The sequence below is a fragment of the Thalassophryne amazonica genome, chromosome 7 (assembly GCF_902500255.1).
Source record: "Thalassophryne amazonica chromosome 7, fThaAma1.1, whole genome shotgun sequence".
Taxonomy (NCBI): Eukaryota; Metazoa; Chordata; class Actinopteri; order Batrachoidiformes; family Batrachoididae; genus Thalassophryne; species Thalassophryne amazonica.
In genome coordinates, this window is record NC_047109.1 from 107,004,595 (window position 1) to 107,030,453 (window position 25,859).

A 25,859-nucleotide genomic window follows, 5' to 3' on the forward strand; every position below is an offset into this window, starting at 1 on the left:
TCAATTAATATAATGTATACAAACTCATAAACCCTAAATTTCCCACAGACAAAAGTGACAGTTTTCAACGTTGTTTGCAGGTTTCGTTTTTGCTCACAATTACAATGCTGGACCACAATGGAAATAAGTTTTTTCCACTTTCTTTTGTTATCTGTGTTTGAATGTTTTAATGTCTTTTGTATTATTTTATTGATTAAACTCAATCAATTAATCAGTCAGTCGTTTAGTTACCAAAATAGAAGGATTTTAAAAATGCCCCTCACGTTTTCCCACACAGCAACATGGTCATATTACGTTTTGTGGACTTAACAGTCCATAATTCAAATGTCTCTACCATCTGGTCAGTACCAGTGTCTCATATATTCAGCAAGTATAAATCCACTTTAAACCAGTCTCATGGGTTTAGAACTGTTTAAAACCACTTCAATCACAACTAATATAGCTTGTTTGAAATCAGTTTAAAGTCTCAAAGCAGTTTCAAACAGCCGAGTCTTTATGTACAGTGTAAACAATTGCAGACCAGATTTTAAAAAGCCTACAAGTAAATTGAATTAATCTTGTGCAAAAATGTTTGCCACACCCCTCCCTGAAACACCAAAAGAAAAAACAAAAACCTAGAATGCACAAAAGAAACAAAAACCTAGAATGCACAATGGTTCCATACGTCACTTATGTCACTGAAATTTGGTGACCCACTGAAAATCCATAGTGTCTTCATTAAAAAAAGAAAGCAATGCAAATAATTTGCTGTTGAAAACTAGCAGTCTCTCTCAGAAAAGTAATGTGGTTGAGGACAACGTGTTCATCTTCCCCATACAGCCCTGAGTCCACTGAAGGGAGCACCAGAAGTCCAGCTCTGAAGAGGCTGTGAGAAATATGACTAATGCTGGATAGAGTGAGTCCAGTTTTTAGTATATGGCAAATTTATATAGCAGATCTGCCAACCTGCACAGATTTTGTGTGCCAGGCACGCATTTTTATGCCAAAGTATGCTGGTATGATTTGTCTTATCAGAAGTATTCTAAAAGAAAAGAGTATACCTATCAAACAGCAATAAATAAGTAAGTCGCCCAATCACAGTGCTATCTTCTGCCCACACAGCTAAATTCGTCTAATCACAGTGCCATAATGTATACCATGATTTGTGTGCTTTGCACAGTCTACAGAGATGGCAGCTGGTTGCTGTGGATTGACCATTTCTGTCCTTTTTATGACAAATATTTCAGATCATTCGGCCTGATGTGGTTAGTTGTATGAATGGATCATCTAAGAAATCTGGGCTGTAGTATTTCTGTTGAGTGAAAATTTTGTTTTATTTCATGGTCAAAGTGCTTTACAGTGATCACGCACACACACACTAGGAGAAACTTGGGGATTAAGAACCTTCCCTAAGGACCCTTAGTGCCTTTTCTGGCCTGATTTAAACTAATGCTGCGTTTACACATAGCGACAGCAAGTCATGAATGCCATGAAGTACACATTCTTGACCGCTGATCACGAATGTGATGATTTGGGGCAGAGGCGTCAGGTGTCCTCAGGAACTGCTGCAACCTGTTACCACGCGTTACGATTAATGACGTGTTGCTGGAGAATTATCAGGAACCATTACGCACAGTCAAGAGTAACGTTCCGCATTGTTGCGTGCAGTCACGTTGTGAATGAGGCGAATTGTCTCCACACACACTCCCATATTCATCCAATCATTAGTTGCTGAACAATTCAGGTCGCTCCAGTTTTCTCCTCAAAATCCATATTAATCCACAGCAGAACTTTGTAAATTGCATACTTATTTGGGCTCTGTGCCATGGAGTGGCACAGAGAGGAGGAAGAGACATAAGCCAGATGTGTGGCTTCATGCAGCTCTCATCTCGCTTGTTTACCGAAACATCAGGCACATGCAGCAGGTGGAACACCTGCAGGAGCTTCAGCAGGAGCTATGGAATGACACTTGGCTGACTTCGCGTCACTGATCCTCTTCGGCATACTGCATCAAACTGAACGCTGTGGAGCCGGGTTTAATTGTGCTCACGTGACAGAAAACAGTGATTTGTCATGGTGCGCAGTGAAATGTGACACCGCGTTACAAGTCGTGTCAAAACTTCTGTGTCACTTCGTAATAATGCGTGACAGTTTGGGCTCCAAGAACCATCACAGGAACCACTACGAATGCATTTATGTTCTATTAAGGATCACTAGTAATCAAGATGGATCAACACGCTCAGTTGCGACCTCCACGACATGAGACGAAATGAGGGTGGTGCGTGACATTTGTGGAAGAATTTTTGACAGGCAAAAACATGCTTCACGAAAATCACGAATATCACACACCAACACGCACTATTAAGAAACTTAATCAGATGCGTTAAGTCACGTTAAGAATGTCAGGAATGTGCCAAGAATGACAGAAAAATGACATTTGTAACGCGTCCTGCTTATGTATAAACACACCATAAGGATCCTCTGGTCACAACCCCATCTTTTTACCTTCACTTCTCAGTGTATATGATAGGTAGAGTTCGGCTGGCCGATAATGTTGGCAGATATGAGCCTTTCATGGGCATAACAGTATCAGTCTTATTTTTGCCAATATAAAATCTTTTATTTTACCAAATAAATAATGTGGAAAGACACGTCGGCTGTTGGAAATGGTGTCATTATGTAGTTTGTCCAGCAGAAGGCACTTTGATGGCATTGTTTAGTTGGGGTGTCGGAAAAAATCGATTCACGTCCGAATTGCGATTCTTATTACGATTCTGAATCGATCCACAATGTCCAAGAATCAATTTTTAAAAAGCATTTTTTTAAAAACATTTTCTTGCTTACTCGCTACGTGTACTGTTTGTCACGCAACAGCTTCCCTACTACAGCGTCCCCGCGAGACGGGGGGTGGTCCAGCGTGCTTCAAACACTTGTGAGCTGCAGAGTTCAGTGGCTGTAGCTTAGCATGGTGGACGAAAAGCTAATTCAGCCAGCACCATCTTTTCTGAAGGCAAATGTTTGGGCGCATTTTGAAATGTAATTATTTGCTGCGTAAGAAGGAGCTTGACATGACTTATGCAGGGTGCAAATACTGCAAAATGAAAATCAAGTACTTCGGAAACACTTCAAATCCGCAAGCCCACATGCTACGCTATGACCCGGAGCTAAAAGAGGGGAGCAGTGGTCTCTGCCGACTACTGACCAGCGCTTCGCTAAACTGCCACCCAACTCCGAACAAGCGAACCAGATAAGTAAATTTACATCTAGAATCACTTGATTAACCTTGTAAAGCTGCATTTTCTTAAACATAAACATTTTTAAGTAATATAACTATTTCCCAGAGCTCTTTGAATCAAAAATCAATTCTGTATCGAATCGTCACCCCAAGAATCGGAATCGAATTGAATCGTGAGTTGTTGTACGATTCACATCCCTATTGTTTAGAGTGCTGTCAAGCATCCCTTGGTCACATTAGCTGCAAGAGATGTAGGCAAAGTGACCAGCTGCCATTCATTTTCATTCAGAACATTACTATTAACTATATTTATAGTTAATACATTTATTAATTATATTTATAAATATTATATTTATAGTTCGTTATAATAAAGTTCATGTTTAAATTGTAAAACATCAAGCTTCAGTTACATTTCTTTGTCATAAAGGTTTGATAATAAAATGTTAGGAATCATTACCGTTGGCAGATATATGCAGTGTAATTTTGTTACTCCCTAATGTACTGTTATATCGGCCTCCCAAAAATCCAGTCGGTCGAGCTCTAATGATAGGCAAGCTACATATTAGCGGAAGGTTTAATGTCTTATTGGTAGTTTAGCCTGAGCAAAAGTGTCGGTGTTGCTTTGCTCTCAAACTGACTTTATTATATTGGCTTTGATTTGATTCCATGCTGTTTTGCTGTTGCAGCATGGTGGTGGTATCTCCTTGTGGAGACATGATTGTGAAATAGCTTCTGCATCTGTAGCGTGTCAATATGTATTGTTGTGTTTAAAGTGGGAGGGTGAAGACAGTTGGAAAGCTAACATGTTCATTTATTTGAATAACAGTAGCTCATATTGCCAGCTGCTTAAGCAGTGATACAGCAGCAAAAGCTGTTTGTTGCTTAAGGTGTGTATATATATATATATATATATATATATATATATATATATATATATATATATATATATATATGTGTATATATATGTGTGTATATATATATGTGTATATATATGTGTGTGTGTATATATGTATATATATGTATATATGTGTGTGTGTGTGGTGTCCATATAGAATAAACAGGAACTGACTTAATTGAAATAAGTAAGATTAAGATGGAGAGAGGTCTAACTCTTGATTAATTGCCCAGAGGTTTGAGTTAAGAAGAACACATTAGTTTTCTCTTAACAGACCTGTTGTTGAATGAACAGAAAACTTTTAATGCTTAGACTTCCTCAACAATACTGTTTTTTTTTTTCTTTGCAGTTCTGTTGATTTGTTCTTATAAATGTGTCCCTTTGCCCAAATGACCTTGACCATATGGTGTTCGAGTGGAAGCAAAATGCTGACTGTCTGCATGTTGTACATGAGTTGAAAATACCTTGGTTCATGTTGACTCCTGGCCTCAGTGGGATGAACAATATTGGCGCGGAGAGACGGAAGCGCCTGGTAATGCCAGGAGAAGTCTTGCCCTTCTCTCTGTGTGAGCTTTGTTGGCTCAGTGTTGAGTTATTGAAAAGAAAAAAAACAAACAAAAAGAGACACAGGGAGGTGGCTTACAGTGCAGTTATGATGCTGACACTGAGGCTTGTTTGTAGATTTGCCTGTGGAACCTTGAATGCACCATTCTTGTTCTTGTCATTTAGTATAGAATTGTCTTTAGACAGGTTTTATTAAACAAATGTAAAACCATTCCTTAGAAGAACTGATTTGATATTTTCAGTAAGTTATTTGCTTGAGTTTTAAGTATTTTTGCTTGAAGATCTTAATTGTTATGGCGTGAGATCTTGTTGGATTAACAAGCAGTCATGATGGACTTTAACTCCAGTTTTTGTTATTTTCTGTAGGACATTCACTATGCTGCCTGGTTGGATTTGGAAAAGTTGAAGACAACTTGAGAAGCTCCTGTGCCACTCAGCGCTTGAAGTTGGGGAAAGGGGAGAGATGGGGAATTCAGCGACCAAGTTTCGTAAAGCTCTCATCAATGGGGATGAAGTACTAGCCTGCCATCTATATGAGACCAACCTGCAGTTCAAGGAGGCTTTGGATCCAAATGCAACATATGGAGAGTCCTATCAGCACAACACTCCGTTGCACTATGCTGCTCGGCATGCCATGGCGCGCCTACTCAGGTAAGGGCACGACCTAGACAAAGTCAGAACTACTAAATGCAAACAAACATGTAACTGTAGAGTCATGTGTTTCTTGACTGATTATCACTGGCCTTGTTCTATGGATAAGGTTTTATAGGTAAGGGTCCACTTGGACCTGCTGCAGCTTTTTGATGCGCTGTAGATATTATTGAATTATCAGTATATAGGCTATATGTGGGACATCAAGACATTGAATGACCTTAGTCTGTCTTCAGCTTGCTAGTGCAGTTGGTGCTTAACTAGTTCTGTCTATTCATGCATTACTACATCGTAAGGGAAACATTTTCATGTTTATAAATTTCTGTCCCATCTGTCACTCCACATAGCCATCTGGTAGCAGCTTCTAGGAATATAGCATGCTGGGATGGAATAGTACAAGGCTCCAATGGCTTCCCACTCAATAAGATAATACTTGTGTTCTTCTGTAGCCCTCTGGGATATTCTTTTGTGTGTGTATTTGTTCTTGGGGCCCAGTAGTGTTTGCTTTTTGAATTTCTACCTTTATAAAAAAAGTCAAGCATATTAAACATAAACAGAAGAAATTCCTAAAGTTGGAGAAAAGGGAATCTTTTAAGTTGCACTGATGCAGTGGCTTTACCATTAACTGTTAGTCTATTCAGACAAGTATCAGATCCTTGCAGAAAACCAAAAATCAGGTGTGTACAATAAATGTAATTTCAGATCTTCTGGAGCATACTGCATATAAAAAGCAGAATAGTTAGACAAACTGCAAATCATTTGCATGACAAGCCATAAATGTAATTTATCATTTCTACCATCTGGGGCTCTGAACATAAAGTGGTTTCCATGTGATTTATTATGTCTTAGGTCCTTTCTGTTAAACAAAGATGGAAATCCCAACAAGCGAAATGTGCACAATGAGACATCACTACACCTTCTCTGCATGGGACCCCAGATCCTAACCTCAGAAGGGGCGCTGCAACCTCGACTTTCACGACCATATGAGGATGAGCATCGTCGGGCGGACTGTCTACAAGTCATTCTAAACTGGACTGGGGCAAAGTTGGACCACGGGGAGTATGAGACTGCTGATATCAATGCCACAGACAACAAGAAGAATAGTTGCCTCCACTATGCTGCTGCTTCTGGCATGAAAACATGTGTTGAGGTGAGGGTTTTTGGAACCTTTCTAAAATCCAGTGGATAATTCTGTATCCAAAATAATGAAATTAATATAACTATTTTGCTCCATCTTGTTGCATGAAGCAGTGGCACCATGTCTCGAAAATTTATGTAAATATATTTTTATCGTCTTCATGACTCCTTTTTTGGGAGATATGAAAAATACTCTGGTGCAAGATATAGTACAGAAAATATAGTAAATATATAGCCTTCATGTGTTGTTGTAAATAAAGTCAAAATAATGAGCTATGGATGTTATTTTTGGGTAAGTTATGTGATAATGTTAAATATAGGGCTGAAACGGTTAACAAATAGACAATAAAGCTGTCTGATTGACAAATGTTTTCGGCTTCAGGTGTTCCATTTTCTCTGTAGAACTATTTACATGACAGCATGTTAAGTGTTCATTGATGTACAAAACCAAATGCCTGTTGAAATGTTTTCACCAATTATGCAGTATAATCCCCTCATCTGCTGTCTATATTCATGCTTGATATGTTAAAACCAATCATATTTCCATGAGATTATGGCTGCATACATTGCTTCATTGAGTTGGGGACTAATATTGGAGCCTGTGGTCCTCCTGTTTGTCTAAGAATACAAGAGCTTTTTTTTTTTAAAGTAGACATATTTGAATGTTTCTAGTCAGCAGCTCATAAAGGCTGCCTTAGTTGTGCAGTCATAGCCTAAAATAATATTAGTTTTTTAGTTTTTTGAGATTGAAAGCACATCAAATTGAATGCTCCATGTATTGTATTCCTGTATCGATTTGGTTTGTGTATGAAATTTTATACAAAGGCAAATATCTTTTCTTTTCCTCCACTTTCTCTTTCTCTGGTTGTCATTATGTAGTTCCTTGTGCAGAGAGATGCAGACCTATTTGCAGAGAATGCAGACCGGGAGACTCCATGTGACTGTGCAGAGAAACAACACCACAAGGAGCTGGCTCTGTGCCTGGAGTCACAGATGGTCTTCTCTCTTGCCCCCGAGGCAGAGGGTATCGAGGCAGAATATGCAGCCCTTGACCGAAGAGAGGTACAGTATACCATAGCAAGAGGCAGTGGATAAAGCACTCAATGACATTAAACTGGTCTGAATTAACACATCAATACCAAACTACCACATGGTCCTGTGATGTCAGTGTTTCAAAGGCTATGTTTCTGAATACACAGGAGAAATGTACTCATCTGTCTGCTAATCCTACTGATAAAACCATTTTGTCAAGCAATGTTTCAAAAAGATACGTATCTCATCTGCCTTCTGGCAAACTGTAACTCAAAATCTTTCTCTCCTGGCACACCACCATGAAGCGGTATTGTTTTGTGTCTTGGTAGATTCCCTCACTAGTCTCATTCTTGCACAGTTAAGTCTGGGTTGCACCGAATAATGAAGGATGAATAATGAGCCACGCAGCATGTTTTCTTGGCTACAAGAGGGTTTCTTCAACTATCATGGGAGAATAGTGGCTCTGAGTGGCTGTTAGAGGCATTATCTTCAGTTAACGAGGCTTCTCTCTGAGTGTGGCGCTAATTTCAAGATGTTCAAAATTTAGCAACAACAGCGTCGGGCAGTTTGTGTGCGAGGTTTGAGAGGCATGTGTGTGGTGTTATGAGGCTGCTAAAAGCCCATTATCACAGTGTCTGGCAGCTACGCAGGACCTGAGATGCTATTTTTGGAGTGGCTGCCCTCTTGTGCGCAAAATTCCACCTGCTCTGTGTGCTGGACGCTGTATATGAAATAATTATTTTGTAGTGGATTAATCCTTTTCTCCTAAACCTTGGATGCTGAAAACACCTCCAATTGCTTCTGGAATCACAGAGGACTGTTTCATCTGGTCACCTATGGTCATGAGATTTAACTCATGACCGAAAGAACGAGATTGCGAGTACAAGCTGCCGAGATGAGTTTCCTTCGCAGGGTGGCTGGGCGCTCCCATAGAGATAGAGTGAGGAGCTCGGTCACTTGGGAGGAGCTCGGAGTCAAGCCACTGCTCCTCCACGTCGAAAGGAGTCAGTTGAGGTGGCTCGGGCATCTTTTCCAGATGCCCCCTGGACGCCTCGCTGGAGAGGTGTTCCGGGCACGTCCCATTGGGAGGAGGCCCCAGGGAAGACCCAGGACACACTGGAGGGACTACATCTCTCGGCTGGCTTGGGAATGCCTTGGTGTTCCCCCGGAGGAGCTGGGGGAGGTGTGTGTGGATCAGGAGGTCTGGGCGGCTTTGCTTGAGCTGCTGCCCCCGCGACCCAATTCCGGATAAAGCGGAAGAAAATGGATGGATGGATGGATGCTTCATCTGGATGCTTTTTTCCCTCTTGTTCCTGCCCCATGAGGAATGTATTTTGGAACAGCTTAAGGTAACTATTTTTAATGTTTTTATAGCTTGATAAAACAGTTCCTAGTTGTAAAAGTATGTCTATGGTTGATTTAATATCTTATTAATGGATCACATGAGCTCCGCGGTGTGTGTGCACTGTGCACTGAGGCAGTGACTCATCATGCTCCAAACGAGCATTTAGGCAGATTGCCAGCTCACAAAAGAGTGATTTTTCAGTCAATATTGTACGAACACAAAGTTAAAATTTGGATAACTGTGAGAAAGTGGCTGTGCGTTTAAGCCGTGGAAGAAATAACTCCTGTGAAGCCGCTAAAAGCAGCACAGAGCTGTGCAGCAACACCGAATGAGAGCGCGCAAAAGACCGATTTTGAAGACAAAACACAAAGTTAAAATTTGTATCATGGTGACTTGTAAGCTGTGGAAGAAATAAAGAATTTTTTTTTTAAAGTGATCCACATGAGTTGTGGCAGCAGGTGTATATAATTAAAGAGGGCACCTCATTGTGTATGGAGAATGGCAGCGCGCATGCAAATGAGTGATTTTGCAGAAATAAACAGACAAACACAAAGTTAAAAGTGGGATTACAGTGTGAAAATGACTGTTTAAAGCCAGGGAAAAAAATAAAGCCAGCAAGCCACGGATGGAAAGGAAGCCAGTGTGAAGGAGCACAGAGGCGGCTGTCCATGACAGACAGACAGCAGCGCGTGTGCAAAAGAGCGATTTTGCAGAAATAAACTGACAAACATAAAGTTAAAAGTGGGATCACAGTGTTCTGTGTTTAAAGCCGCAGAAGAAATAAAGCCAGCGAGCAGCAGAGCCAGCGAGGAGCACAGAGGTGGCTGTCCAGGAATGGAGAACATCAGCACGCATGCACAAAAGAGTGATGGACAAACACAAAGTTAAAAGTGGGATCATGGTGTGAAAATGACTGTGTTTGAAGCCAAGGAAAAAATAAAGCCAGCAAACTATGTGGCTTAGCGTGTCTCACTAGAGGCTGCTAACGTGACACATGCGGAGTACAGAGAGGCACCTTAGTAGCAGATACGTGATAGATGAAAACGTGGGTCATTCTTTGAATAATCGCTGACACACCCATGCGTGGCTCATTAGTCATGGCTTATTATTCGGTGGGACCCAGGCTTTACTCAGTTTTTTGAGAGCTGCCTACTCCAGACAGATTTACCATAGAGTAATATCTACTTTGTATTTCTTAATGATTGATGTAAAAGAAGTCCAAGACATTCAGTGACTTGGAAAAGGGTCATGTATCCATCCCCTGACTGGCCTAAAGAAACCTGGCTGTAAAAGTCATGATTTGTAGTGCTAGATTTAGTTTTTCCAATTAATTAGGACCGCTGAAAAAAATGGCTGTAATTCCTGCAGGGTTAATACAATGTTCTTCAATCCTTGAATTAAAGGTGAAAGTCTACGATACAAGCAAAGCTGGATTTGGTTCATTTCAACCCCTTGTGTTGGTGTACAGAGGCAAAACCACAATAATTGTGGCACTGTCCAAATACTTATGGACCAGAGTGTATGTCAGCCGGGCACACCAACATTTTATCTTGCAGATGCTCACGATAGACACAAACACACACAGATTAGTCACACTAAATAAATCTGCCATAAGGCATGTGACCCCTGTCATCATCAGTCTGTTAGTTTGTTGGCTGTGGTTGAGTCATGCCTCAGTGATCATTTGTCTTTTTTGCTTTTAATGTGACCATTTGTTCCTTCTCTTCATTCATTATGCTCCAAACCTGCCTCCCCTTTTTGACCCGTTTTCTCTCTTCATACTCTCCTCCATGTCCTCATTTTATCATTCTCTCTCCTTCCTCCCCTCGTCTCTAGATATATGAGGGCTTGCGACCCCAGGATCTGCGAAGGCTCAAGGACATGCTGATAGTGGAGACAGCTGACATGCTGCAGGCCCCACTGTTCACTGCGGAGGCACTGCTACGTGCCCACGGTACCATGGCACACACATACACAGACACTTGAACACTCAAATGTGAGTAATACCTATATTTTGTTTACAGGCTGTGAACCCTTTTTATTTTCCATAAAGAAATACTGAATTTTCTTAGCTGTTAACTATTGGAGAACATTCTTGCTGAAAAAGTGGTCTTGAATTTCATTTTTTTTTTAAATTAGAAGCTCTTTGTCACATAAAGCAATGGCAAGAAGTGCAGAGAAAACGGTGTCCTCATCCAGCATAACTTTTTGGTCTCAGGGGAGAATTACAGTAGATCCACTGTGTAAATGCCAGTTCAGAAGTCTACCTTTTTCACAAAATGTCTGAAAATACAGTCATAAATATTTGAGTACTTCTATTAATAAAATATATAATTAAAAAATACTGTACAGAAATTTAGTAAGTAAAGAAAATGAGGGTGACAAATCACATAAAATATGAACAAAACAGAAAATATATATGTCACCCCTTATATCTTTGCTTTTTGTCATCTTCCAACTTTCTTTCATGTCAGTGTTTCACAGATGTCATACAGGATAGCTTTAGAATATGAGAATATGTGCACACTACATCACATTATTTGTCTACTGGCATTGATAGAGTGGTAACCGCTAGTTATAATCCAAGCTCCACTGGTCTGCTATCTTCAGACCAGGTTGCTCATTGGTTAACGATATGCACTGCCACCCAAACTAGCTGTTTGTGTCCTTGAACAAGGGAATTCATCTGCATTGTCCCAGTCCACCCACCTGTACATGCTACTAGCCTCGGCTAGGGAAGTAACCCGTGATGGACTGGCATCTCGTCCAGGGGGAGTTGTAGACTTTCATCCTTCTGACAATATGGTATCCGAGGTTAAGCACTGGTCTGATTGGCCTCAGGATCCATGCAGGATTTACATGGAATCCAGGAAGGATTGATTCTTCTTCAACTTACTCTGATTAAGTGTATAAAGTGCAGCCCATTTACATAATAAATACAGTTCTGTCCACTTCAGCATGCATGCACCCGCTCTAATAAACATATACAAAAGAGGCATATGCTTCCGGAAGGTCAAATGAGTGAAAGCCTTTTTAGAGAATGAAAAGAAAGACTTTCTGTTTATACCTACATTTTTATGCACAGACATAAGTAAGCTTACCTTCAGCTACATCTCTGTGCTCTGGGAACTTAAATCTTGTGGAGTACAGAGATGTCATGACCTGAATTTAAGTTGCAACCTTGAGATTCTAATTTTCATAATATCATTTTACTGAGCTAAGCGTCTGTATGTGAATCACTTCAAAAATATGTTATTTTATTATTGTGGTTCCTCAAGAAATTCAAGCATTTAAGTTAAAAAAAATTATAGGGTGAGTTTTCTGCTTTGAAGAATCATTTTAACCATGCAGCTAATGTACACTGCAGCAGTCTGCGGATGATACTGACTGAAACCTGTTGGCTGTGTTTTGACAGTAGTTGAAGAAGAAAAGCAATAGGACATTATAAATAATGTAGAGCAGTGGTTCTTAATCTTTTTAAGTGTCACCTTAGAAAACACTTGCCTTTCCCAGTACCATCATTACAATCAGAATTAAAATTTATTTCAACTCAATTTATTTATATAGCAGCATATCACAAGATAGTTGCCCCAAGGCACTTCACAAGTAGGACTGGGTATCGATTCAAATTTCAAGAATTGATTGGATTCCAATTGTTCAGATTCAGAATCGATTTTCAATTCAATCCAATTTTTGATATAGATTTGGGTTAGTGTTATAAAAACAGTTTTTTGAGTTTTTTACCTGATTGTCGAGTTATGCAACATATTAGCGCTACTTCACAAAATTTGAGTCAATCTTTTCAACCCAGCGCTATTCACAAGGTTAAGGTCTAACCTTACCCTCTGAGAAAGCATCTTGACAATAGTGGTGAGGAAAAACGCCCTGCAAAAATTGAAGTATACAGAGAACTAGGCTAGCATAGAGTGATTTGCACATCTTGACTTGCCAGCTTCATTGTGAGATCTTGGTTACAACACAACAGCTCAAAATAGCAGGATGCATATGGATTATGATGATTTAGATCAGTTTAAACTGAAGTTGACAGATGAAAGCATTTTGTATTTGTCGTGGACCGGCTGTGACACCCAGGACGGTGTCCGGCAGTAAGGAAGAACTGATTTCTCTCACACAGTATTGGTCCAGAACCTGCAGTGCATTTTGACAGAGGCGGACGACAGAGAAGTTGTCAAAATGACTGCATGTCGTTGAAATTAGAGCGTGGATACCCGATCTGGGTCCGACAGGTTGGGTTGGGTTTGGACAAATATTTCAAAATGATACTCAGGTGAGTCGGGTTCGGTCACGCCTAGACATGGGCCGATAACTGGTTTCACGGTATACTGCAGTATCAAAAAGCCACAGTATCAAAACCACTAAAATTTTACGTTATACCGTCCCTACGGTATGAGCGGGTTACGAGAATTCTTGACAGGCAGAGCGGAGGCGACCGCTGCCGCCCTTCCCCCTGGTGCGCACCTCTGTCTCTGTTTACAAACAGGCAGCTAACGTTAGCTAGCTCTGCATCATGACTGAAGGAGGTGAAGCCTGCACTGAACTTTTCCCTCCGTCTAAAAGGACCAAGTCGGCTTTTTCGTTTTATTTTCTGAAGAATAGCACTTCAAGCCAAAAATGGTGGCAACAAAGCACTGTAGCTATGGCCTGTGTCGGACGCGGAGTGATTCAAGATACCCGCAAAGGATTACATGGAAGGAGTAAACTTTGTCCCTTCTTTGAAACCACTGAGAAGTACAAACGGTGGACTCAAGCTTGTGGTCGACCAAATTTCTCCCACAAACATGTCAAGAAGGACAAATACATCTATTCCAAGCAGTTTGTTGGTAAAGTATTGAGCATCTGGACTTCCGGACCTTATTCCAGCCACGTTTCTCCATAAGCAAATAAGTCATGTTTCCCACGGGGCAGATGCTACATGTTTAAAAGAGAAACTATTATTTTGGCATTTCCTCTAAAGTTATCAGTGGTATAGTGCTCGTAGCGGTAGACATTGCATCAATTAGTGCGTCTGAATCACGCACGCATCATATGCAAATAGCCATAATGTTGTTAAAGCACATTTTAAAGCTATACATAATACTGTGAAACTGCTGTATTTTTGCCCACGGTTATCATACTGTCCAAATCTCATATCGGCCCATGCCTAGTCATGCCAGTACAAAGAGACTGAACGTACAGAATGTTTGTGAAACAATATCATAGTCCTGCCTCTGTAACCTCAGCTGCTCATATTTAATGGCATGTTATTGTTGTTAACAGTGTTATTTAATACACTTTTTTTTTTGTCTTGGTGGATCATTAATAGGATTTATTTTCGTCATGAGCAGAATGCTACAGCAGAAACTGATTTAGAGCTCGGTATCTGAAGTGTGCATTAGCAGAGTCTGACTCTTATGAAGTATTGCTTCATTTTGCTTCGCTTCTATGGCTGAGCCAAATAGTTATATTATACGAGGTCTGTGAGAAAAGTATCGTACCTTTTTATTTTTTTCAAAAACTATATGGATTTGAATCACGTGCGAATACATCAGCCAACCTTGAACCCTCGTGCGCATGCGTGAGTTTTTTCACGCCTGTCGGTTACGTCATTCGCCTGACAGGCGTGAAAATTAAAAAGGTATGATACTTTTCTCACAGACCTCGTAGATATAACTATTTTATATTTCTATAATATAACTCTATGGGCTGAGCCCGACTCTTACAATGCATTGCTTCATTTTGCTTTGTTTGCAGAGCCGATTCCGACTCTTATGAAGCATTGCTTCATTTCGCTTTGCTTTCGGGAGAGACCGGTATCAATCATTTTAAGTGTCGAAGCCGTAAAGCCGTCAACTCCTTCGTTATGAATAGTCTGCTCCATTTATTTGTATTCATTCAATGAAACATTGTTTAGTTAGCCTTAACCTTATTTGAAATAAAGCAGCTGACTTAATTACACTATAAAAAATAAGTTTGGTTGACTGGGCGTACCACCAGAAGGGGGCCCATGTGTACCACAGTTTGAGAACTATGGCTGTAGAGAGTTTTCATAGTGTTCATGTATCATAATTATCTAATATGGTGTCCCCCAGGATGCTTAGTATGTTAAAATTACTCACTTTATGAAATGCGGCTAAATGCACCACCTTCCCTATTCAGAGAGCTAACAAAGGGTTAACTGCTCTCTGCTAATAGGATTGTTGTGTATATATGAAATGTTATAAATCTAGTTTTCCGGTAAGCCACAATCTTTTCCAATTGCTCAATTAATCATAATAATAATCAGAAAACATGAAAGTAATATATAATTTATGCCATATCAGTATCTTTTATTTAATCTCAGGGTTTTGAAATCAGTATCCTGCTTAAGTTAACCACCTCAAGTTGCGTAAGTTAAGGAATTTATTCTGTTTAATCGTTGGCCTGAGTGGCTTTTGAGCTGTGTGCCACATTTAGAACATATTTTGGGAGCTTAGAGGGGTAAGACTGACCTCTGAATGATGCTATATTTGTTCACCCCAACTGTGGGAATACTGCTTGCCTGTGGGCCTGCTCGGAAAGGGACATTTCTGGATTTTTGTTTATCAAGCGGTTTAAGAATTTAGCGCTGTAGGGATGTATCATTTAGTTCTAGTAACAACTTGAATTGATGCATTTCTGATGTTTAATATTTCCCCAATGCTTATCACTTCATGTCACATTGTTTTCATTTGTATTACTAGACTGTCTGTCTCTGCTTTCAGCCAACTTATTTGCTTTATAAGATAAGATAATATTTTATTGTCAGATCAGAGATCCGAAATTTGTCTTACATATTCAGTAGTTCTGTTACAACACAGCTTCATTTTGTTAAAGATAATTTTTCATATTGAAGACTTTTAATGTCAGAGTTTCAGATAAATTTGTAGTCCAGACACCATGAAGGTATAGTCACACTAATCGACCAGTCGCAATGTTCATTATGTAAGTAGGGCTGTTTACAGTCTGTCTCATTTTGATTGGTGGGAAAATGTGTTTCTAGGTTGGTTGCTTGTATCCTAATTGTACAGTTGACATCATGCTCCTTATTTTAGAACAGGATACTTTCATGGAATGTTTGTACTCAGGATAATGCAGAAATTATTTATTTATTTTACAAGTGGAAATGTGCCTTTTCCTCTGCTGAGAGTTAGCAGCTATTATAAATGAGAAAACCAGGTGGTAGCAGGTTTATGTTTTTGGATGTTTGGAAGGCTGAGGTGGGAATGTTTTTGCTGGACAGAGTTATGCTTAGGTTTAGGTAAAGTACTTTCACCAGTGTGCTTTCCAACCCTTGAAAATTTAAGCCATGATGAGTTGTACACAAATACCACAAAATACAAGCACATTTTAAAACCAGTAACTGCCTTTATAGTAAATGTAGAATTCAGTGGAGAGAAATATGTTTTCCGTATTTGACAGTTCAAAGTTTATGTTTATGAAGACTTGAAAGTTAGCATTTCAGAATACATTTTGTTTTAAAAAAGTTTCTTAGTCTGTTTTTGATCAGTGACCCTGTTTTAACAGTGTAAAGTATTTTTGTTTGTTGTTTTGTAATATGTTTGGCATTTGCTTGCCAAATAGCTTACAAGATTATGTTGTGATCCAAAGAGATGAGAGGTTTTTGTTGATTATAAAAGCCAGTATAACAGGTCCTTCAAGATTTAGGCCCACAGCGGAGATGGTTTATTTACCGCTGACTTGTAACTACACTGCACATATGTTTCTCTTACAGGGATAATCTCTCTGTTCCTCCCTCTCTAAATGTATTTCCTTGAATGTCATCAAAACCTGTCCCCTTCAGCTTGTAATAACACTTACCTTTTCATTTGTCTTGGAGGTTCTACTCTATTTGTTTTATGTGATGTTTTATACATCAGACTGGGACAGAGAGAAACTCTTAGAAGCCTGGATGACCAACGCAGAGGAATGTTGCCAGCGCTCTGGCGTACATATGCCAAACCCACCACCATCTGGCTACAACGCCTGGGACACCTTACCTTCACCTCGCATGCCCCGCACCACCCACTCCTCAATCACTTCCCCGGACCAAATCAGCTTCATCCCTCCTGATGATGAGTCTAATCTGGTGAGAGACATCTTCAGGTCTCCAATTATTAAATTATAACTGAATATGTGATAAAGTGACCAGTACTTTATTAGACAGGATGGCAGTACTAGGTGGTCTGATTCTATGGGAATGCTGAATGGACAAAAAGAACGTTACATTAATTATAATTGCATTATCTCAGTATGTTATATCTGCTAACGTATTAAAACATGTAATGATATAAAATCAGATTATCTCAAGAATCTTGGATATGCAAATTGCTATTAAAACCTGAGCAATGTCTTTTTGCACAACATGAATGCGTTTATAGTATCTGCAGTGTCAGTATTTTCTTCTTCTTTATAATTCATATTATAAATTGCTGTTTTTATACCTCCTGCAAACAACCATTTTGAGTAGGAATCACTCTGTTCCTTAACTGTTCCAAAATGATTTCAACAAAAGTAAGACCCTTCGGCTGCTCCCTTTTTTGCACTTTGGGTCGTCACAGGAGATCCGAGGTGGACCTGCATGTTGAATTGGCACAAGTTTTACGTTGGATGCCCTTCAGGACGCAACTCCACATTACACGGAGAAATCTGGCAGGGGTGGGGTTTGAACCGGAAACTTCCACACTGAAACCAAATGCACTAAACGCTTGGCCACCACCCCCTGCCCTCCAAAAAAATTTCAATGAAATGTCAAAAAAAAAAGAAAAAAAAAGCAGCCCATAAAGGTGTACTTGAAGGGAAATAATTCTGAACTGACATCGTCAAGGGGAGGTAATAGGAAATTTGTGTTTAATTGCATATTGCTTGATTACTGCCCTGGTAAGCGCAGGTTCTCTACAACCACTTAAAGGATTTCAGTGAAACGTCACACAGCAGTAGCAAACCATGTGAAAATGTGCATGAAGGAATATATTTACAGTCTAACATCTTCAATGGGAAGTAACCAGACTTTAGATACTTCTGTAATACATCGTATTTGTCAGTTCTGTAATACATCGTATTTGTCATCACAAAAAAAACCTTCCTACCACTGATATGTATGTGTCACTTTGTGAGCTTGATCACAGTCTGTAAGTACTTAGACTTTTAATTGATTGCATTTTCTTTTATTCAGGGTTTACATTATTCTTGTTCTTAATACGTTCTAATATTTTAGCACTATTATTGACTTTAGCTAACCTATAATGGAGAAGGTGCTTGTTTTAAGAATAATATGGAATAGTGCTCCCTGTCTTTAGCTAATACTACTATGTCGCAATTTGTGCAGTTGATCATGTGTAGTTTAGTATTGTTGACTGTTAATAGCTTTGTGAATGGATCCAAAAACATTATTCGTGCATATTTTTTATTTTTTATTTTGCTGCTTCTTGTTATTTAGGCTAGCTTCCATTTCATTAGTTGAGGACACGGTCGGTCAGTATCGTAGGGTAACTGGTCAGAACGCACTAAGGTTAATATTTATTACACTGTAGATACAGGTGGAACATCACTGTAAGAAAAGTAGTGTTTCTTTGAGCTTATTAAACCATGAAAGCCTAACACAAACATTTCTTTTATTAGAAGTGTGCTTCTTTTTATGACATCTGACTGTGGATAATTTAGGCATTTGATATTTTAGAACTTTTTATGTGACCAAGTGGGAAAATTTTACGAGAAGAGATGGATGACCGACTTGAAATTTAGTGTATGCTTCAGTCTGAAGTATTTCAATATGTGAGCTAAATGTTGATGAATAATAGCTCAGGTTCACAGGATTGATATATCAGCGACTTTATGAGAAATAATAGGATGGGTTTGTTTGACAGTGTCCTTTGTTGTGGGTCTGACAAGGCGTGCTTTGAACCATAGTCTTCCAATCGATCGCTTCTACTCAGGACCCATTTAAAGTTTACAGTTGATTATATCACATTCTGCTCTTTCACAAATCAATACTTGCATTGTTGAAGTACACTGCTCTCTTTGTGTTTTCCGTCAGGGCAGTTTTTCACTGTAACAAGGCGTGTTTGTGTTTCTGCATGCTTGACTGTTTTTGTGTCTGAAGTGTCTGCGGGTGTGAGAAAATGCATCTGATTCTAGAACCGTCATCACTGAGCCACATACTTAGGAGGTGTCATCGTAGTCATATAAACACTGACTGACACTTTGGCCTCTCTCAGATACGTTAGTTGTCCTGTCATTCTGGAATTGTACATTTATGATGAGTTGACCTATTGATTTTTAACATGAGACCATAACAAAGCGTTTCACATAAGCACGTGGGTCCCTTCTATTGCTTTGTTTTGACTCTGTATCGCATTGCAGAGGGGTTGTAGCTCAAACAAATCATTTATTTGGCTCCACATTTTTGAAATAAAACCAGGACACGAGTCATCACAAAACTAATTTAACATGGCTTTTAAGACATTAATCTGCACTGCCCATGGTAAATGCCAAAATTTTGTATCTGTATTAAAAAACAAAAGAAAATAACTGCCCTGTACAGATGTATTAGGGACAAAAATGAATTTAATGTTGTATGTTGTGAAAAATGGTTAGTGATCTAATGTATATGCAGTAAGTTTCCAAAAAAAAAAAATCTGTTTTTGAAACACTAGCAGCTACTTTATCCATAGAAGCATACAGCAGATGTGAAGACGTTCACAGGAGCATTTTTACAGATCCAGTTTGGCCAACCTGGCTATTGCACATCTCTGTCTGTGTGAGTTTGCTTTTGGTGCAGTGTTTTTTTTTGTTTTTGTTTTTTTTGTATGGAGCATCAGGATCTGGGATGGTCCAGGAACTTTTTTAGTGCTCAGTCTGTTTACAGTCCATTTGTTTGCTCTGGGTAGGACAGCTGTCACAAATGCCCCATCACACACCCTTAAAATTGTGCATAAAATGCACAGCAGCCCACAGTTTCTTTTAACGATATGACATGGATATAATGATATGCATCAGTAAGCAAACCAAGCTACTTTTTTTTTTTAACTTTAAAACATGATTTTACAGATTACACAAAAACTTCATTGCACTATGCAAAATATTACAGGAAATCATTGAAGAATTTCAGGTTATAACATCAGAAATGTTTAAATTGTTTTCTTCATGTTAATGTAGGCCTGATACAGGCTAAGTGTTGAAAACATGATAGATGTGTGCTGTGACTGTTCAAAGGATAAAAAAAAAGTATTTCCCTGTTTATACAGTCTGACAGATTGACTACAAGAATTTTTTTTGGAACTATTATTCCATTGTATATTACAGTCACGCTGCTCATCACATTTTGATTACTGGTCTACTTGAATAGATGATCTGTTCAGGTCTGGGAGCATGTGCTGGTGTCAGCCATCACACCAGCCATCGCACTACGGAACTGCATTGGGTCCTGGATGACAACCATCCAGGCAGCCTTCTCCACCTCTTGAATGTAACCATCTACAACCCCTGGCAAAAATTATGGAATCACCGGCCTCGGAGGATGTTCATTCAGTTGTTTAATTTTGTATAAAAAAGCAGATCACAGACATGACACAAAACTAGTCATTTCTAATGGCAACTTTCTGGCTTTAAAAAACACTGTAAGAAATTAGGAAAAAAAATTGTGGCAGTCAGTAACGGTTACTTTTTTAGACCAAGCAGAGGGAAAAAAATATGGAATCACTCAATTCTGAGGAAAAAATTATGGAATCATGAAAAACAAAAGAACGCTCCAACACATCACTAGTATTTTGTTGCACCACCTCTGGCTTTTATAACAGCGTGCAATCTCTGAGGCATGGACTTAATGAGTGACAAACAGTACTCTTCATCAATCTGGCTCCAGCTTTCTCTGATTGCTGTTGCCAGATCAGCTTTGCAGGTTGGAGCCTTGTCATGGACCATTTTCTTCAACTTCCACCAAAGATTTTCAATTGGATTAAGATCCGGACTATTTGCAGGCCATGACATTGACCCTATGTGTCTTTTTGCAAGGAATGTTTTCACAGTTTTTGCTTTATGGCAAGATGCATTATCATCTTGAAAAATTATTTCATCATCCCCAAACATCCTTTCAATTGATGGGATAAGAAAAGTGTCCAAAATATCAACGTAAACTTGTGCATTTATTGATGATGTAATGACAGCCATCTCCCCAGTGCCTTTACCTGACATGCAGCCCCATATCATCAATGACTGTGGAAATTTACATGTTCTCTTCAGGCAGTCATCTTTATAAATCTCATTGGAACGGCACCAAACAAAAGTTCCAGCATCATCACCTTGCCCAATGCAGATTCGAGATTCATCACTGAATATGACTTTCATCCAGTCATCCACAGTCCATGATTGCTTTTCCTTAGCCCATTGTAACCTTGTTTTTTTCTGTTTAGGTGTTAATGATGGCTTTCATTTAGCTTTTCTGTATGTAAATCCCATTTCCTTTAGGCAGTTTCTTACAGTTCGGTCACAGACGTTGACTCCAGTTTCCTCCCATTCGTTCCTCATTTGTTTTGTTGTGCATTTTCGATTTTTGAGACATATTGCTTTAAGTTTTCTGTCTTGACACTCTGATGTCTTCCTTGGTCTACCAGTATGTTTGCCTTTAACAACCTTCTCATGTTGTTTGTATTTGGTCCAGAGTTTGGACACAGCTGACTGTGAACAACCAACATCTTTTGAAACATTACGTGATGATTTACCCTCTTTTAAGAGTTTGATAATCCTCTCCTTTGTTTCAGTTGACATCTCTCGTGTTGGAGCCATGATTCATGTCAGTCACTTGGTGCAACAGCTCTCCAAGGTGTGATCACTCCTTTTTAGATGCAGACTAAACGAGCAGATCTGATTTGATGCAGGTGTTAGTTTTGGAGATGAAAACTTACAGGGTGATTCCATAATTTTTTCCTCAGAATTGAGTGAGTCCATATTTTTTTCCCTCTGCTTGGTCTAAAAAAGTAACCGTTACTGACTGCCACAATTTTTTTCCTGATTTCTTATAGTGTTTCTTAAAGCCAGAAAGTTGCCATTTGAAATGACTTTAGTTTTGTGTCATGTCTGTGATCTGCTTTTTTCCTACAAAATTAAACAACTGAATGAACATCCTCCGAGGCCGGTGATTCCATAATTTTTGCCAGGGGTTGTATTTGCTGCATCAAAGTGAAACATGGGCGTGCAATGGGCCATTTCTGTTTACTGGGGACCTCAGCATTGAGGAGCTTGTGTAATGGATCATTGCTAGAGACATGTGCCACATGGGCAAAATGTTGTTGCTGATGTTCCCTCATTTGAGTCTCCTTAAAGTGGCTGATCGTTTGACCCAGAATCATTTCAGCCAAGATCTATTGAAGAGACCTAGTGCTGAAGACATCCATTTGTCGCCTCAAGCACTAGGACCCTAAATAAATACCTGGCCTGTCTATCTCCATCAAAAACAAACGGCAGTATCCATTGACATCATGGCTCCATAAGTTCTTTCCAGGCATCTCTGTCTCAAAGGTAGAGTACCCAGAGGCAGGAATGCCGCTGACAATATAAACAAAACTCTCAAGTTAAACACTTTCACCCCATACAAATGTGCCTCTGATGGCTGAGCCCAGGAAGTCTTTGAAATCCTGGGTCTTAGTCTTGATCCGGCACAATCGCACACCCAAACATTTAGTCGTTTCAGCTTTTAAATTGCTGCAATCAGGGCACCTACTCAATCAGCAAAATCACAGACTCATCTGAACTGATGACAGGTTGAATTTTAGGTCAGGATGTTCACATACATACACAAGCCTCCACAGGTTATAGAATTTAAACATTTATAGTGCGTAGATTGGATCAAAAGGACATGGGCTGATATTCTTTCCTGTTTTCTGTTACAGTGTGGCATCTGCATGCACACCATCTCTGTCTTTGAGGACCCCATTGACATGTCCTGTGGCCACGAGTTCTGCCGAGCATGCTGGGAAGGGTGTGTTCCATTTTCACTCATTTCTTTTGACTTTAAAGCACATTTCACATTTTTAATTACTTTTTACTCATAACTCACACTTTCAAATATCTCAGCATAACAAGATTAACTCAAATAATGAGTTACTCAGTAAGATGCCAAACCAAAATAGATGAAATATGAGCACTTACTTTCTTTTATTAACTAATTATAATACTTTGGCATAATAATTCATTTTAAGATGTCACTTTAGACAGCATTTAATTAGTCTGGGTGCTTTTTTGTTATTTTATTGTCTAAAATGATTAATGAGTTGAGTCAAGAAGTAGTTCAAAATGACTATTAATCTGCCACATCATTGATACAATGTTATTTATTTTGTGTAGTCTGTAGTTCACTTGCTCAGATTGCTGTACAATTGCAGTTAGAAGTGATTTGTGCAACTGTGTATTAATTTATATAAGCTTTACACACATGGATGCAGCTTTTGTAGCCAGAATGTCCCTGTCTTCTGTGTTCAGATCTTCAGCTTATTCTTGCTTCTAATGTGTCTCTACATTTTCAGATTTCTGAATCTTAAAATACAAGAGGGTGAAGCCCACAACATCTTCTGCCCAGCGTTTGACTGCTACCAGCTGGTGCCTGTGGAAGTCATCCAAAGTGTTGTTTCCAGGGAGATGGACCAGCGCTACCTCCAGTTTGACATTAATGTAAAGCAAGAAAAGAACAAAGTTGAACAGTGAACTCAGTTGTTTAAATATTATGTCATCAATCAAGGGTGGTGAAAATTTTTTCGAGGTGATACTTCAGTCTAGGAGCGATACTAAATGTAGATCATTGTTGACTGAGGGTTTGGGTGCAGAAATTTAAACACCTTGATCGGGTGATACGACATGAACTTTGATAGTAAGTCAAAGATGTAACACAAAGCCAGTAAAATTTCAGCTCTGCTGTTATGGCGAAGTCACGTGGCAGTCTGTTTGGAGCGGTCCAATCACTTGTGTTAATTGTGCTGTTGAACCAGAACAATGGTAGAAAGCAGTGCATCTTCTCACATCTCTTTCTCTCTTTTAATTGGTCATAAGTGAATTTCTGAAAATAAGGCAGCTGATAGAGCCTATTGTTAACTGATGGCCTAGAGTCAGGAAAACACAAGGGATTATAAATTAACATGATTTCATCAACAAAACCTGTGATTATTTCAGGATTTGCCTTTTTTGTGTGTGTGTGTGTGTGAGAGAGAGATTTAGATGACGACCGTTTTAAAATTCTTTGGTTGGACAGTACACAAAGTATTTTGGAACAAGATCCAAGTATAAAAACAGTATTCTCCAAATCATGTTGATAAATAAAAATTGATATAAAACAGTGCCTTTGGGTGTTGTTGACCCAATCCAAAGGCTGGTCTTTTTATGATTTATAATGACTGTAAACTGCAGTTGTCAACTTAATGTAAGCTGCTGATGAAGTGAGGTGTTTTCACAGATGTTCACTATCCAGTTTCATAGCTTGTAGATGATTATACCTTGTAACAGTGATATGTTTAACTGGATGTTTCTTACCACTTTTAGCTTTGGATTATTTGCACTTTGCAAGTAGCATGCTGAGTACTTGTTGTATGACTGAGAATGATGTGGTACAACAATGTTGATAGTTTGTGTGCAGGAAATCCCACCTTTCTTGGTGTTTTAAAAAAATATAAGAATATAGTCCATTAATACAGTGATTCCTCTTTTGAAAGTACCATTTTTTTTTGGAGCTATAATAATGATTGTGATGCAAGAATCGAAACTTATCTGATGTTTGTGCATTTTGTTGGCAGGCATTTGTGGAGAACAACCCAGTGATTCGCTGGTGTCCTGAAGCCGGGTGTGAAAGGGCAGTGCGATTGAACACCCAGGGCCCTGGAACATCCACCTCAGACCCCCTAAACTTTCCCCTCCTTAGAGCCCCTGCCGTTGATTGTGGCAAGGGTCATCTCTTTTGCTGGTCAGTAAGTATATGCAGCATAAACTGAACATAAATCCATCCATTTTGTATACCTGCTTACTCAAAATAAGGGTTAATGGTGGGGGGAGCAGGAACCTATCCCAGCAGTCATAAAAGGATTAATAAATAGAATAGTTTTGACTGTGTTGAATGTTTGGTCTCCAAAGTAAGGTCAAACAAGGTCAACGTCCATTGGATTCTATGACTTGTGACATATGTTACCCTGCAACATGATAACTAAGTATGACAGATGGTGCAAACTATTCCTTTTTAGAACTGTGTTAACCCAAGCAATAATTTGCATCATTTTTTACTAAAATTGGAACAACTTTAACTTTTGACCCCTGTACAAACTGAAGCTGACCTTTGTCACTATGTTTGCTGTTTTTACCCCATAACTCCAGAACATTCAGTCATAGATAGTCCATACTATACCTTTTTGGAATCGTTATGACCAGACAATTACGTGGTATAGTTTTCAACATGATTGGGGCATTTTTACATTTTGACCTCTGTGTAATTATTTATTGACCCCTACCTGGCTACAGCTGCCACCCTGGGATTGCTGTACTACATTTTTTTTGTGTAGGCTATGGTACGCTGAGACTGGAGTCTAAGTGTTGTTTCGTCACTTTAAGTGGTACCGAAAACCCGCTTGGCCTATGGACTAAAACCAGTTTATGAATTTCAATAAAACATCAAACTGTGGTCATACATGCATATTAAAATGTATGTCAATGAACATAACTGGTGGCCTCTACTGGTGGTTGGCTCTCACTGCGGTATTGTATCACTTCCTGTTCCGGAGCACAGCGGTGTTTTTCTGTATCTGTTAGCTGTTTAATCTGCGCAGTTAGATTGATGTAGTTATCTAGATTACGATTTGTTTCCCAGTGTAATCTTTACGTGCCTTAACTAAAGCACTCATTCTGCTGAATCACCTCTAAATTATTTACACATTATTCACTTTGCGTGTTTTTAGGAATCCGCTAGCTTAGCATAGCTACTAGCTCTTAGCCGATTTAGCATGGCGGCTTCTCCTGTCTCTCCCGCACTTTTCTGC

The 25,859-nt window shown here is 39.3% G+C and overlaps 1 protein-coding gene across 1 annotated transcript in view; it reads left to right on the top strand.

Annotated features, from left to right (window-relative positions):
- Positions 1-25,859, top strand: part of LOC117514725 (ankyrin repeat and IBR domain-containing protein 1-like) — a 73,517-nt gene that overhangs the window by 613 nt on the left and 47,045 nt on the right. Inside the window, exons 2-9 of the mRNA XM_034175288.1 lie at positions 5,040-5,324; positions 6,174-6,474; positions 7,341-7,523; positions 10,675-10,792; positions 16,734-16,942; positions 22,740-22,828; positions 23,373-23,517; positions 24,630-24,796. Coding sequence (XP_034031179.1) covers positions 5,137-5,324; positions 6,174-6,474; positions 7,341-7,523; positions 10,675-10,792; positions 16,734-16,942; positions 22,740-22,828; positions 23,373-23,517; positions 24,630-24,796 — 1,400 coding nt within the window. The 5' untranslated portion in view covers positions 5,040-5,136. The remainder of the gene's footprint in view (positions 1-5,039; positions 5,325-6,173; positions 6,475-7,340; positions 7,524-10,674; positions 10,793-16,733; positions 16,943-22,739; positions 22,829-23,372; positions 23,518-24,629; positions 24,797-25,859) is intronic.